The 16,606-nt window shown below is 37.6% G+C and overlaps 1 protein-coding gene across 1 annotated transcript in view; it reads left to right on the top strand.

Moving 5' to 3' along the window:
• The window catches only part of TPD52 (tumor protein D52), a 123,710-nt gene that overhangs the window by 43,463 nt on the left and 63,641 nt on the right, over positions 1–16,606 (top strand). Inside the window, exon 6 of the mRNA XM_053941617.1 lies at positions 15,986–16,167. Within this exon, the coding sequence (XP_053797592.1) occupies positions 15,986–16,167 (182 nt within the window). The remainder of the gene's footprint in view (positions 1–15,985; positions 16,168–16,606) is intronic.

The following is a 16,606-nucleotide window of genomic DNA, read 5'->3' as shown; positions in this document are numbered from 1 at the left end:
CCCACAGTTCTCTGAGAAGCTGTCCTTGGCTGTAAAATTAGGATGGTGTGTTTGGCAAGGCCAAACAAGAGCTTACTCTGGTAAGCTGCAGCATGAATGATTCATCAGGAGCAGACCCTGCTCCTGAAGTGCACAAGGAGGGTTACAGAATTGTATCCCATATCTTATGTGCCATTTGTTTTCCTGTTACTCCACCAAGAATCAGTCATGGAGAGAGTGACAATGAGCAGCAGTCTGCTGTTTATTGAGGCTGCAGTAAGTAGAATTCTGGAGCAAAGGACCACCCTGTCAACAGCTGTTGACTTCTGAAGGCTGTAAAAGATTTGTGCAAAATCTAGTTCATCATTGCCAAACAGGAATAATGTCAGAGGTGTGGTGAGGCCTTGACAGCTGGCAGCCTTCATCCTTCGTGTTGTACCCAAATGAGTTTTCCCCAGATGCTTGTTGGGAATCCAGAGGTATGGGAATGTGAGTGGATGGAACTTGGGAAAGACGGAGTGGTAAAATAAACATAGAGATTTTGTGAATAACCATCACTTTCTCTAGCAATGCACTGAGTTTTGTCATGCTGATTTTTCCCACAGATTGTGACAGTGCCTGTTAGCAGACAGGTAGGTAAACAGGAAAAAGCCCTGTGTGTGTCCTGACATATTCCAGAATATCTCTTCCAAACTGAAAACCCTTAACCTCTGCTTATTCCTCAGGTGGAAGTGATTCCATGCTGGTGTTTATCCTTGACAGTCATCTTTTTGTAACTTTTTTCAGTTCTATTTGACTACACCCGTGTCTGAGATTATTTGAAATGTGTTCGGTAGGATATGGAGATTAAGGCTGTGAATTATTATGACAAGGACTTATTTGGTACTGCAGGTGTAGAACTGGAAATGCCTGTCACTGAATCCAAGACCTGATATCCCAAGTTACTGCACAATTTATAACATTCTGTTTTCCATTGAAAATCCACACTAGCAAGGCTGGCTGTGCAAAGATCAAAGGTTTGCCTAACCCAGGGGCTCAGGTGGTGTCCAAGGAGATGTCCACAGAAGAGTTTAAGAACAGAATCACTTGATGTAGCTGTAGCAGATACTGAATGCTACTCTGGGGATTTGGGGATTTAAATTTTTTCCCTTTTTGTTTTTCTGTTGAAGTGAGTAGCTGGAAACATTTTCTAACTATATAATCTCTTTCTATCTGTAAATGAATTGTTATCAAGCCTTTAAAGCTTCTTAACTAACACAAATGTTACATTTTATTCACAACATGTGAATTGCATACACAAATACAAATAATGCATTACTGGAAATCAAACTAGGGTTTTAAAATGAATATCTGGACCACAACTCTGAATTTCTGTACACTTTGCTGAGCTACTTTTTCACTTGAACCAGAGGAAGGAAAGTAGCTTGCTTTGCAATGCCTACTGATGTTGAAAGCATAATAATGAGGTGAAGATTATCATGAGTCTACTTTCATGCTGTTCACAGCCCAGGTAGTGCTCAGTGAGTTTGAGTGTGATTAATGTTTATCCACTGATTGATTGCTCTTTGAGTAATTTACTGAAGAGGGAGTGGGTTTTGGTGAGAATGAGTTGGCAGTGGAAGGTGGCATGAAACAAGAGGGAAATGAAAGGGATCTGACTGCAGTGTAATCTGTTCATTTTGTGTAGTTTTCTTGAAATCCCATTATCTCCACTTTTAGCTGATGTTTGATTGCTAGAAAGTATGTCACTTGGTAAATAAACTTTCTGTAGATGTGAGCAACCCTGATGCTACTTTTGTAAAGCTGGGTAATACTTATGGTGGATGCATTGGATGATCCATGATGTACTGGATGCTGATGGTAAAACTCAAATGTTTAGAAGATATTTTGATAAGATCCTTCTAAGAGAAGCACACACTTCCCTCTGGAGAGGCTATGGTGGCTCTATCTGCAGTGCCTTCCTGGGGTCCCAGCAACTGCAGGATCTGCTCTTTGAAGGAGGAGGAATGTGGTCTTGCTCATCCCTTACCTGAGCTACAGTTGGAGGAAAACTTGTGATCCTTATTGCAGCCGATAAGTGCTGCTTGTCTTTTGCTGTGCTTCATTCTGTAAGAGCCAGAGCTGGTGTTTGGATTCTTTGTGTTTCTCTTTCTTTTTGGAAGAGGCTTGATAACAGTTCCTGTACGGGTTTCCTATGTCAGCCTTTTCCTTCAATTTTGAAACTAGATCAACTGGCTGATATTTGGGTGGCGGTGGCTTAGTTTAGGCAAATATAGATAAACTTGATAAATGGTCATGTTGACATGTGTTTGTCTTCAGATGATTCAAAAAGCATGGGGATGGTATCTTTCCTATGTAGCTCTTTTTTTTTCTCAGCAATGACCTTACCTCAGAACTACCTGGTGGTGTGTCTTCTGTGTTGGTAATTTTATAGGGGTTCAGGTTTCTGTTTTAGCTTTCACCTTGAGTTTACAGTTCTGTTGTTACTGTTTTGTTAATAGTGAAACTTACAGACAAGGCACCTAAATGTTGATTAAAATTGTTGAAAAGGTAGCAACTTGGTAAGCCCATGACATTTGTCTACAGCAGGCAACTCACTTTTTGCTGTGTTTGTCTTCTGCACTTTTATATTTAAGTTTTGCATTATAAACAACAAATTAAAAAAGACAGGTTTAAAGTTCTTTTTTTTCTCTATGGAATTGCTTAACGAAATCTTTCAGAAGGACCAAATACTTTAAGTGTTACCTTCATTAATGATTTAAAGCTGCTTGCCTAGTAAAATAGGAAACCTTGTCTTTAGGAAGGATGAGATGGTTTTTGATACAGGTAGAGAAATGTTTTTTGAACTGTGTTTTTAGCTCAGTTACCAAAGTTTGAAGAAAATGTAAGAATAACATCACTAATTAAGAATAAATGGACATTTTTTTCTTCACTGTGAACTAAGTAGTCTAAAAATGTTTCAAATGTTAGTGGTGAAGTTTGTGAAGTGTTCTTTTAGGTAGAAATGGACTGTCATAAAGTGAACTTTGCTGCTAATTCGCTCTATGTGTCGCAGTGTGACAAAGCTGCTCTGTTGGGACGTTTTCATGTGAGAGTAGCAGAGTACAACCATCAGGTGCGTGTCAGGGACTGGTGACACGAGCAGAAAGTTGTCCTTGCTCAGAAGGAAGGCTCTGCAGCACCTTGCTCGGCCAGGCTGCTGGGCCCAGCCGGGCAGGGATGCTGCGCCGGGGCTGGGTGAACATCCCCGCTCGGCACAGCAGAGGGCACTGCTTGTTTCCAGATGCAGCAACAGCAGCCCGTTTGAGGGATTTCCTATTTAATTCCTTGAATACCGTGGTTGAAGGGAGAGCATATGTTAAGAAGAAACGTAACTGATTTTGTGTAAAGTTCAGATAGAAGGGATTGGATTGGTATCAGTACATTATAAGATCTAATTTCAGAAAGAGAGATTAGAAATTATTCTTCAAGGCACATACATGTTTTTAAATTAACTTAGCCATGGGTTCTTCGCTGAAAGGATTAGTAAATTTGAGGAAGGTGTCTGTGTATTTAAATGTCACTATTTAAAAAATAAAATATCAGTATTCATTAAGAAAGAAAATGAAAAAATATTTTCATAGGTCATACAAAGAGATGTTTCATCTGTTTATGTTTTAGGGGAGAATTAAAAACTAAAACACAAAAGTGACAGTTTAAAAGGAATGTGCTACATTTCAGAAAGCTACATGGGTATCTTTATAAAGAATGTGTAGTTGTCTTGCTTGTGCAGTATCTGGGCATCCTCAGGTTAAAAAAATATGTGACATTGGATGTTTTGAAATCAAATAGTAAAAAAACAATTAAATTATTTTCATCTAATAATTGAAGGGAAATATTTCTCTCAATCTGTCTTCCCACCTAAGTTAGCATTTACAAGGTGATTTTCCTGAAATTGCAGTTATTTGAGAGCAAAAATGCTGATTAATATTTAGTGCAATTTTCACTTGTGATTTTCATAGTGTAATATTTCTTAGTATGTCCGTAATCTTTGTGTGACTGGAGTGGTTTGCTAGTGCTAGTAAATAACATTTCTTTGTTTGATTACAAACATAACAGCATTTTATAAAACCTATATGCCAAGTGCAGAGGTCACTGTTTTAGGTGGATTATCTTCTGGCCAGCATTCAGGTGCTGGAAACTGCTGACTAACTGAGAGGGGGACTTGCCAGTTGTGGGGTTTGTGGGATCTGGAATGAGTAGTCTTTACCTGGAAGTTTCTCTTGCTTTGCTTTGCCAGATTGTAATTCTGTGTTTGAGAAACTTGGGTTATGTGTGCTCGTGCTGTGCTGTGAACACATCCTGGTGCTTTCAGGTTCGTGCTAAATAAGGACTGTGTCATAACCTTGTCAGCATCCTCTCAGCTGGATCTGCTTGAAATGCTGGTTTGTATTAAAGTAGGAATGAACCTGTTTGTCCTTCTTTTGACCTCTATGCAAAAGTAGTTCTGTCTTGTGAATGCTCTGGCTGAGGCTCCAAAACTTGTCTGTTCTGACTTGGGTTTGTCCCAGCTGAATGCACAGCTGGGTCTGTCAGATGACCTGCTTTGCATGTGACAGAAGTGCTTGCATGACAGGATTTTGTAAAACTCACATGGTGTTGGAGCAACACTCTCTGAAATGGAGTAGACAGGATTTCTGGTGTTGGACAACAGAGGAATGATGCATGCTGCCCTTTGGAGGACTTAATTATAGTACAGTGACACTGTCACTGCTGCCTATCACAACCGTGTACTTGGGGACACAAATTCATGCGGGAAGACCCTGGGCCCTTAGTCCTTGGTTGACTTGAGGAAGATGAAGATCACACCTCTGGAGGAGCTGTCTCTGGAACTCGCTCCTTCAGATAGCTCTGGGTTGGCGAGTTGGTTGCTTTGGCATTGCTGGAGGTCCATGAGTGGTAGGTGATATGCCCTTGATGACTGGTGTCAGAGTGAAATCCCCAAAACTGAACTGTCTTGGGACTGCCATTATAATGGAGAAAAGGAAGTGCATGACAGCTGTCTAGGCTTGATTGACTGCATGTGAGAAGAAGGTGCATGTAACCATAATGTGACAGTTAAATAGGAACTGAAATCCTTTCTAGTGGTTACTATTATCAACAGGATATTTACATCCTCTGCTGCTGTGGGAGAGCCCAGTTTTTCTCCTATTATGACTATTGAAACTGCATTCTGCCCCCAGAAACCTGGAAAAAAAAGAAGTGCCTGGAAGAGTAGGGTAGTGATAAATGGAGAAAGGCAGATACTGGGCTCAAAACACCATGGGCTGTTCTCAGGACTGTGTGTGCTCATCTGGTTAGATTTTTTTTTTTACATAATCCATTGCAGTAGGTTCACCCACTTTCTGTGATTTAGATGCTAATGTTCTATTTGTTTGCTATAAAGTTACCCTTGAAAGAAATATATGGATAAATACTTCATGTTTTAAATTCTATATACAAGTTATTTAATTTCAAGAAAAACAAGCTGCTTTATTGTGACCAAATTCTGTGCTATTTTGTGTTGTGAAATAAAATCTTAGCTCAGCGTTGTTTAGTAAATGATCCACCTGGCTAGTGAACAGCATATTTTCAAAGCTGCATTTGAAATTCTTTATGAAAGTCTTGTTTTGCAGTTTCTTTGCTGTGTATCCAGTCAAAATGTGAAGATAAATGGAAAACCTTCCTTTTACTACAAACACAAAGAAGCTGGTATTGAGTCAACCAGTGCAGCAGATTGTACATTTATAAGACTTGTTGGGTAAGCCTTGCTGGTTTGGGTAGCATTATAGTGTGTTAGCAATATGACTTTCTGGTTTTAAATGGGCAGCTGATTGATGAAAAAGTTTCAAAAAAGGGTCTAGAAGTAGCAGATGATTAATTTTTGTGATACAGCTGGGCTGACCTTCCCCTCCCCAGATATCCTCTAATGTTTTATGCTATTCCTCCTAAGCACATGCTCAGTTACATAAAGTCACAGGAAAAAAAAAGTATGTCTTTAAATTTTAGTCATGTGTGTCACTGTTTATAATACCAAAACACCTAGACTCAAACACAATAGTGTAAACCTTTGACTTTTCTGATAATGGGCAGGGATAGCCATAATTGACTAAAAAAAATCACCTTAATTTGCATTTACTCTGGTAGCACGCTATTTGTTGTAAGACATATGAAATGAGTCTGTTATTTGAAAAAATTGACAATTGTTTTGTGAACAGTACTGCTACACTTGAGTTAGTAGCATGTAGTAAGGCACTGGTAAGTTAAATACATTTACAAAGTATGCTGAATAATTATGCTCTTTCATGAGCTGAAGGACAGTTTGTATACTGCATCTCAGTGATAAGGTTAAGAAGCATCCATCCCATCTTCAAATAGAGAAAAAGCTGCAAATAGCTTTAACAATGGAGATTTCTAGGCAACAAAGTAGTTTTGATACTAAAAGTACAGTTCAGGAAAACCTGTTGAATATTAGGCACAGCACCCAAATCCTATTACTGTGATCTTTTTTTTTATTCTTTTGAGGTCTACATGATCCTTCTTGAAAAGTGTAATTGTGAGAGACAAGGTAGTTTTCACCATGGTATTTTATTGTTTTAGTACTATATGTATTTGGTTAATTGTTATTTGCATCTCTTTTAAAAATGTGTTTAGTTCACAGTATTACATTGTTCATTATTATGAACATTATACAAATATATACATTCAAGCATATCATGTGTTCTCTGCACAGCTGAGATATTTTTAATTAGAAGTTATTTGGTGTGCAAAAATTAAACTAGGTTTGTAATATGCTGTGTTCATCAGTCAGCATTGCAGTGAGTACCAAAATATGGAGCTTGATGGAAGGTTGTTAATTAACATAAATTTATATCCAGTAGTGTATGGTGAAACTTCTGTTGTTTTTAAAATTGAAGTGTAATCCTTTCCTAATCTGCAATCATAATATGATTTTAAACACTTTTTAGAAATGTATAATTTCACTATGGGAAGTTGGCTTAACATTTGTGTCTGTAGCCAGGCAAAATCTTCCAGTGGTCTTTGCCAAGTATGACAACCCTTATAACTTCCTATAACTGTGTTTGCTTTCCTTTGGACAATGCTACTAAATATGAATAATCCTGTTCTTGGTAAAAGTGAAGTTTAGTACTCTCCATAGTTTTTCTTTTCAGGATGAGAAAGGTTGGTAAACAGGAATTGTAACTGGGACAAAATGAAGATAGTCTTCAGTGAAAATAATTTATTCCTGCATTACATGAATTTCAAAATACTCCTGTAGATATTTTTGTGCAGTAGCCTCTTTCTTAATTAGTTACAGTTCTTCCTAGGTGGAAGTCAGTGAAGCAGTACTGTTCTTACATTTTTTCTTTAGGAGTTATGTGCCAGGTTTTATGGCTTGCATGGTATTTGTACTGTTGAAAGTACAATGTGTACTTATGTAACTGAAGCTTAGACTATTGATTTTTAGGCTAGAGATGATCACTGGGGCCATCTAGGCTGACTTTGACTGACATAATGCACTGAATTTCAGCCAGAGACTTTTGCATTTACCCTAGCAAATGTGCCTTTCAGGTAAATTTGTGGACTTAAAAATTGATAAATACCCTTTGCTTTTGTGAGACCCCACGTGGAGTACTCCATCCAGTCACGGGGTCCCCAGTATATGACAGATATGGAAAGTCCAGAGGAGGCCACAAAAATGATTGCAGGGCTGGAGTACTGCTGCTGTGAAGAAGACAGGTTGGGAGAGTTGAGGTTGTCCAGCCTGGAGAAGAGAAGGCTCTGGGAAGACCTTTCTGTGTACTTTTAACATAAAGTAAAAAGTCTCTCTCAGTCTTTATTAGTAGGGCCTGTAGTGATGGGGGCAGTGGTTTAAAACTGGAGGAGGGTCGATCTAGGTTGAACCAAAGGAAGAATGCTGGGGGTGCTGAGGCATTGGAATAGGAAGCTGTGGATGCCCCTTCCCTGGAAGTGTTCAAGGCCAGGTTGGATGGGGCTCTGAGCAGCTGGGTCCAGTGACAGATGTCCCTGCCCCTGGCAGAGGGCATTAGGACTAGGTGGCCTTTAAGGTCCCTTCCAGCCCAAACCGTTCTGTGAAAAAAATATCAGTCGTAATATGTGTAAGACAGCAACATCCATCCAAGTTCCTGTTCCAGTGTTACCTTTGGTGTTTTCAGCCTTTTGAGGGCAGTTGGATATCCAGTCGATGTAACTATCTAAATGGGATTTCCTAGAGGCTTTTTATTAGTGTTATTGTAGTTTATTTAGGTCTAAATTGATAACTAAGTAGGATATTCTTCATATTCCAGTGCTTATAGCTTAGCTGATTTCAAATGGAGTGGCACGAGCAGCTCTAAGTTCACTGGTTTACAACTAAGATTTAAAATACTGTCAGATTGTTCTGTCCAAGCTGCAAAGAAGGCTTATGGAGTAGATCATGCTGTCTGAGATACCCCACAGGGGAGAGGGTGCTCTCCTCCAGAGAGTTCAGTTCAGTATGCTCACAGGTATGCTGGGACTTTGAGACTTCCAGCACACATATGCAGCAGGCACTACGAGATTCTACCTTCAAGTTAGCAGTGAGAGTGGAGTTTTGTGCTCCTTAAAGCCTAATCCTGAAGTATGAACAAAAACAAGGGCTTTCATGAGGGAGTTTTTGCAAAATGCTATTAGGCTTTGACAATAAAATCTAAAATCCACCAAAAATCTTAATATCTGGAGGGACGTTGAAGTGATGGTTTGCCAAAGCACTTAATTACTGCTCCTCATCAATGCCTCATTTCAGCTTCTTCCAACCTCTTTAGCTGACAACTTTTGTGTGGTTTGCATTTTAAAATAAAACCATATTTCTTCACTGTGCTGATGAAAGTGTATGGATGTTCCTCTTTTGATTGAAACAGCAGAAGTTTGCTATGCTTTCTGGTCATTCTTTAGGGGTACTAGCAGTTTTAAAATTAGAAGAAATAACTCTGGACAATTAAAAACTGAAGTATGCAAAGTTTTTGAAAGTTAATAAAAATTTAATAAAGAATGAATACATAGCAGTCAATTTACCTCATCCTCTTATAGGCAAAACAGAGCTGTTTCCCTTGCTTTTTCCAATCATAAAATCTGAAAGATTTTTTTCTCTCCAAATGCTACAGTTTTGGAGGAAAATCCGGTGCTTACTGTGTTCTTCTTGAATATCATTTTTGTAGTACCACATTGTATTAAAAAGTGGTTCTGTTTTCTTCTCCCCTTTCCTACTTTTTTCAAAACTTGACTTTAAAAAGTTGAGTAAAAATACTATCTGTGTTTATTTGAAAACTATAGAATTAGGAGTTTTCTACCATTGATGGTACGATTCAAGTCATTACTCAGACTGAGAAGAAATGAAGGAATATAGTGTCTGCTGGAACTCTTAGTTACACTGTTATTTCTTTTACTGGCGTGTAGATATTAAATAATTAATATTAGACTAGAATCCTTATAACTAAAATAATTCCCTTGTAGAATTCAAAACATGCTAGATGGTGTGGCCTTATAACAACTGTTGCAAAGGAAGTTATTAATATGAAGCTTTTTATAAATATCTTGTATATATATATATATATGTATCTGTATATCTAGTAAATATCTAGCAAGGAAGCTTCCAGTTTTCTCCTTGACTGCTTTCAAAGCTCTTCTTCGTGACTCTGCAGTTATTAATCTTAGATTTTTCCCTAAATTACTGCTTTGAATCACAAATCCTTGTTTTATGCTTTCTGTTTGGACTGTTTTCCTTCAGTAGTTTTATTAAATAACACCAATCTTGCTTTTGTTTAAGCTTTGTTCAGTATTTAGTCTTCGAAACCTTTTGTTAACAAGAAGTTTAAATCAGTCCTTCACTTTAATCTTTTTGTACAGAATAAAGTGGAAAAGTCTCTTGTTTAAAGGAAACTGAAGAGGTCTTCCCTGCCTTTGTGGTTTCCCACTCTGGGTTGTAAATTGAATCTGTGGGGAAACAGCATAAACTTCAGTTTTTTGATTTTTCTTTTAATGGAACAAAACCTCAGGCCACTCATTGGGGAGGAAAAAGAGCTGTATTCTTGGGAAGATAAATGTAAAACAGACAGTGGACTTTAAAGAATAGACTCTGTGTTCATGCTGTCTTTGGTTATAATTGTGCCTGTGCTGTAAGTGGGATGATGTGCTGTTATTTATGAGCATTAGTAGGTGAATTTTGTGGCTTTTATATTTAATTATGTGTACGCTAGGTAAATTCTGTGTCCTTGTTTATTCTTATACAGCTCTGCCTAATCTGATCTTCCTATTTTCTACTTGTTCATAGTTTTACCTCTCTGTTTTATCTATAAATATTTGGAGTTTTTAAATAATAGTATTTTAAAGTTTTCCTTGGTACATATTGCAGAATTAAGCATTTGGCTTAAAAAAAATTCTAAAATAGCCTTATACATTTTTGAATCAATGGTGTCATGCTGGTGTCTATTGTATGTGTTGTTTATGTATATGAGTGGCATATATTAATGAGCAATTTGCAGATTGTCTTCCTTAGTACTGCACAAGATGAATGCCAGTGGCAAATAAGAGAATAACAAGTAATTTGGTACTTTTTTTCAGTGGTTGTCAAATACTAGAATAGAGACGGAGAAGAGATGGTTCCTGTCTTCACATTACTGTTCACATTCAAGTCCAAAAGATGCTCCTGAGTTATATTTCATCTTAGATGTCTGATTTCATAGAATCATAGGATGACCTGAGTTGGAAGGAACCTTAAGGCTCATCTAGTTTCAACCCTCCTTCCATGGTCAAGGACACCTTCCACTAGACCAAGTTTCTCAGAGCCCCGTCCAACCTGGCCTTAAGCACTTCCAGGAATGGGGCATCCACAGCCTCTCTGTTCTTCCATGTACTACAGAATACAAGCAAGTCATGTAATGTATATTGCAAGTGCAAGTATTTATCAGGTTTTGTTCGTCTTTATTCTTGTATCTGTTGATAATAAACAAGTAGGTGAACCCCTGGCCTGCAGAACTATAGTTTGTGTTGTTTGAAAATATAATGGTAGGCACAAATCTTCCCCCAAGGAGTAGGTTGTATAATACTGTAGTTAGTGCTGTATACTGAGGTGGTTACTGATGGTGTTTTCTGCATTTCAGGATGTATCTAAACTGTGGGACAGGGTTTAAAGAATTTGAAGGAAGGAAAGAAAACCAGTTATGTGTCACCTTGTCCCTGGGGTAGAAGTACAGGTGGTAGAGACCCAAGGTGGGCAGTGTAGGATATTTTGCCCAGTGCAGAATTAGTTTAGACGAGGAGATAAAATGTCTGTGACTACTCGAGGTGTGGAGGGAGGGCTGTGCAGGTTTAGTGGGAATGCTGTCTGGGTAGATAATGCCTGTGCAGTGGAATGAGCCTGAATATTCAAAGCTTAGTTGGTTTTTTAAGAAATGTAGCTTAGGCACGTGCTAGAGGCTGTATTTTTAAAGCAAATAATAAATGTTATGTCAGCTCTTATACTTTAAAAATCTTTTCCCCTAAACTTTTCTTTCCTACTAATACAGGAAGTGGAGTTTTTTCTTTGGGAAAGCTCTAAGAATCACTGATTACTGCTAGGCACAAGGTTGTGAGCATATTCAAAGTTTAAGGTAGAGAAGTTACATGAACTTATTTGGTCAAGGGGAGACTGAGAGCTGTTCATCCCTGAGATGAGTTAAAGGCATGATGCCTAAAGTTTGAGTGGTTATATTCTGAGAGGAGAGTAAGATACATGGAGCTTCTCAAGGACTCATCAGCATTAGAACAAATAGCTTAATGTATAAAAAGAAGGCTGCACCTAGAGAAAACACTTTGAGTTGTAATTGCTTGTATGCTTATATGTTGAAATTTCAGTCACTGTAGTCGTGTCAGTCCACTTGGTGCTCCTCATGAGTGTTGTTGTGAAATAGCTCCTCAGTGCTGTTTCTTGGGATAACCTCAGTGTCAAGGAAACTGTGTTGGTGAAAACTAAGCTTGATTGTTATTCTTTGATAAATTCAGGAGAGTTCTCAAGTTAACAATGCTTCTTGAGCTGCTTCTGGATGGAAGGCCATTAACTGTTGGATGTCAGATGTTGTGGTAAAGTGTCTGAGTTGGTCCTGCTGTCTTTAAGGTGATACTCTCGTGCATAATGGAGTTCTGACTTAAATACAGCTTGTTGCATTCAAGTAAAAAGCAGTAAAAGAGAGAAATTTGGTAAATAAACTGCATGAATCTCTATGACCTGTTACCCTAGTAATGCCTTCAACACTTAAAAAAATCCTGGGATTTAGGTTTATATCTAAGCCACAGTGCACAGTTCCAATAGTTATAAGGTATGGAAAATTAAGGTTTGCTGGGCTAGTAGATAGTAGAATTTTTTAGGTTGCTTGTTGAAATAAGTGCCTTATCAATATGTGCTTGTTCAGTGGGTAGATTAATATATTGGGTTTTAATATTCTTTATAGCAGCCTCCAGTCACCTTTCCCAAGTAAAATAGTACATGTTGAATGTGATCTCAGGATCTGTTCAAACCCCTTGTTCCAAGCAGGATAAACTTAGTTGAGGTTGCTCAAGGCCTTTTCCAGTCCCATTTTGGATATCCAAGCTTTTGGGGCCTATTGAGGATTCGCACTAACTTAGTACTGCAAGTTCATTTTTCCATTTTGTTGTTTTGTGTAATTAATTTTAGACAGAAAGGTCTGTCTAGCTAGGGATGACAGTGCTGAGGAAAACCAGTTTGATAGTTAGAGAAGGTTGTGTTCTTTGCATGCTGCTTGGTGCTAATATGTCATTCACCCCTTAATTGTAGCAATCAAATTACCAATCTCCCATCTCTTCTTATCCGTATCTCTCACATTCCAGTGTGCATTCTACTTGCCTTTGCAAGCAGATATAAAGCACATAGCCTGGGTTTTCAGATATTTTGCTCAGTGGGTGGGATAGGGCCACCCTGCTTGTATAGTCATAGGCTATGCTCCACAAATAGTATGTTGCATTCCTCCATTGGAGTTACTTCTTTTGTTTGGATTCTACTGGGGTTTTAGTCTATGACTTTTACCACTCTGTGGTTAATATGTATCATCTTGGAGAGTTCTGTGCTGAAAGAGCTGCTGCTTTTTCATTGAACTATGCACACTGAAAGTGATTGGTATCCAAATATGTACAAAAATCACTTTAAAATTCAGAAATTAGAAGGAAAATCAAACAAATTTAGCATTTAAGAAGGAGGAGGGTAAAAAAAAAGCCTTTATACTTCAGGTACTTGAAAAGAATGTACCATTTGTGCTTCTGAATTTTGTAATCTCCAGTTTTTTGCGACTTGACGTGTTATCAGTGCATCATCTATCAGAGCTCCATGGTCAACACTCCTTGACAATCAGAAAAGTAGAGAGCTTAATAAAGTGCGTTGCCCTGTTACTGTACAGTTTTACTGTTTTTCTGTAATGCCACTGTGGAGAATCCAGTTAAGGACATTTAGAAGTTGTCGGGGAAAGCACTCAAAATGTCATTAAATCTCTTTAAATGCTTGAGATAAATTACTCTTTAATGATATCTGCTGTAGGCTATGCAGAAAATGAGAAAAAATACTGCATTTTATCTCACTGTATATCTAGAATGTCCACAAAATAGTCCTTGATGGCAGTAACTAATGGCATCTCTTGAGGATTATTTTATACATAAATCAGCTATTTGTGCTCCTGAGAAGTTCCTCTCCAGGATGCAGAATAGAGAATGCTGCAGACTTGTAGACCTGTGATAGAATTCTAACAGATTTACAGTAGCTTCTTGTCCACAATGAAGAATGGCAAAAAAAAAAAAATCTCTGTACATTATCATATATATACACTTTAATTTGTTTCTAGTAAGCAATGAGCACATCTGTCACTGTGTAAAGACAGCATTTGTCTGTTGTATACAGAGATTATTTCACAGGCAAGTTTGCATATGGGAGAATTTTACATCTGTATTTATTCTTGCTGGGGAAAAAAGAAGAGAGATGTTATTAAGTAGAATAGACCATTTTTAGGTGATGAAAACAGGAAACCCATAAGATATTAGTGTATTCATCTTCATGAAGTGCTGTGAGATTTTTTTAGTGTAGAGAGCCCTCCTGAGTGTGCCATTGTATGAGGGCAGCATGGATGAGGTGAATGCCATTTTGTGAATGTAATTGCTCACTTACTGTGAATTGTATTGATTGCTTAGCAAAAAAAATCTCAGTGTTGCTCAATGTGTTCAGATGTCATTGCTAATGACATCTATGTAAATAATATAGGAAAAATCTCCTTCAGACCAAACTTAGAAGTTCTCTTGATCCTCTCTGCTAGCTCAGGCTTTGTTCAAATGATCTACATGCAAGAAAAGGCAGTTCATTTGGTGATGTGGATCATCTCATTTAAATATGTCCTCTTACTGTTTCTAGCATTTTGCACCTTTTTCTTGGTGCACTTACAAATTCATCCTGTGTAATTAATTTTCATGTATTTGAATTTAGAATGCATAGTGAAATTCAAACAATGCTGTGTTTGGAACCCTATATGATAGTAGCTTTCCCATGTAAGATCCTACTGCTCTGTCTGTGGTTTACCATGGCCCAATGCTTTCTTTTTGTGGTTTGTATGCACGTATGCACATGTTGCATATTTTTCAGCCCTTGTCCTTGGGATGCTGCATTTAACAATTCCTGTTTCTGAAGCAGCAAATGTACCAGGTGTCAGATCTCTAGCTTGTAATTCCCGAGGCTTTGTCCTGTCAGAACAATCTGTGCTGTTTATGTATTCCAGCAGAGCTGGAATTCAAAACTGTCTCTTGTTTTGACTTCTCTAAGAATAAAAGTTTCCAAAAGTACAAGTGGAAAATGATGGTATTATTCTCTATTCATATAAAATGCAGATGGAATTTCAGCATGCACTTGAAGCAATGGGAAAGTGTGTTGTTGAAGCCAGCAGAGCTCTGAACCTTTAATTGCTTGGTTATTCAGTTTAGTTCTTCTGCTGATTCCAAAACAGTTTGAAATCTTGCACAAAATAATTATTATCAATTAATTATACTAAATGTGGGGAAAATTAATAGGTTCTAATTTTTTAATCTATTTAGCCATCTATTAAATTATTTCCCTAGATTCACTTTTTTATATGTGTTGCTCCCAAAATGCTTTTCCCTTTTCAATTGTTCCAAGCAAGTAGCCTTTCTTACTAATTGCATTTCAAAGATGACCATTTTAAAAAGTGTTCATCCTCAAGATATCAGAGATGGCATGTGGGAGATTGAGTCTCACTTTAATATAACTGGATATTTTCACCCAGGATGTGATATTAAGCCTGTGATGGTAAGTTTTCTCAGGTTACAGAACAGAGATCTTTCACTCCATGAAGCATAGCAGGAAGGTTTATGTTCTTGCATTTTCCCAAAGCTCTATGTGAAAAAACTGGCATTTTGTTTATTTAGTTTGATTTTGTAGAGTGAAGTGATGGTTCAATTTTTTTTAATGTTAGATCCATCCTGTGCATGCTTTCTGCTTCTGCTGCCTTTGAAAAATGGTTTTGTTCTTTAAAATAAAGACTTAAGTATTATTCATTATTAAATTCTTGCATGAATAGCTGCAAGGTTGCTAATTCTGGTTTGGTTTTCACTGAGGACATAACAAGGAGATGAGCAGTGTTCTTTTTGGGAATATCTCCTACATTTGGAATGCATTTTTAAATTAACTTACCTAACCAGTAGTATAACTGGCAGATGTTTTCAGGAGATGCATGCCGTTATGCTTTTCTTTGACTGAATAAATGAAAACTTTAATGTGTTAAATGTCTGGAGTTGGAGAAAGGTACCAGATGCTTCCTTAGAAGTCTTGCTAAAAATGTGATGAACATGTGAAATCTTTACTTGCTATTCAGTAAATGAAGCCTTTTTGTATGTTGAAAGTTTAATTTAAATCCTTCAGACAGCATGTTTTGTGAAACATTTTTTCTGTTTTATTATTCATCTGTAGGTTCCTTCAGAGAAATCAGAATCCTTTGCATCCATGTTGAGACGCTCTCCTTTAATTCAGATGGGGCCTGCCAAAGATAAAATTGCCATTGGTCAAATATTCCATGTTGTAGAAGATGATCTTTACATAGATTTTGGTGGCAAGTTTCACTGTGTGTGCAAAAGACCAGAAGTTGATGGAAAGTAAGTAATAAACTTACGGTAGGTGATTGACATCTGTGAATGACATCCTGAAATGCTTAGCTAAAGGGAGTTAAACATCTTCTGGACTGACCTTGGATAGTTTGTATGAATTCTGGGGTTTAAACTATGGAAGTTAACGTATTGTGCAGAATGAAAATCCGGTCACAAACAGATCTGCATAGCTCATCTTTGTCTGGAATTCAGATTCCCTTACACATTTGCATTATTGCTATCTATATTATTCCAACTTACGATGAGCAAAGGAAGTTATTGGGTGTTTAGTCAGTGTTTAGTCAGTGAAAAAAAGGGAAATAGTTGTCAAGCTCTGTTTATTAAAATACTTGGGAGTTTTGTGGATGTGGAACTTCAATCCCATATTAAGTAGTGTCCTTAGGCAGTAGCTTTCTCTGCTAAGCATAGATGCATGAGGTGATATCCT

Source organism: Vidua chalybeata, chromosome 1, assembly GCF_026979565.1.
Source record: "Vidua chalybeata isolate OUT-0048 chromosome 1, bVidCha1 merged haplotype, whole genome shotgun sequence".
In the NCBI taxonomy this organism is placed as follows: domain Eukaryota; kingdom Metazoa; phylum Chordata; class Aves; order Passeriformes; family Viduidae; genus Vidua; species Vidua chalybeata.
This window is presented reverse-complemented; position numbering and strand designations above follow the sequence as displayed.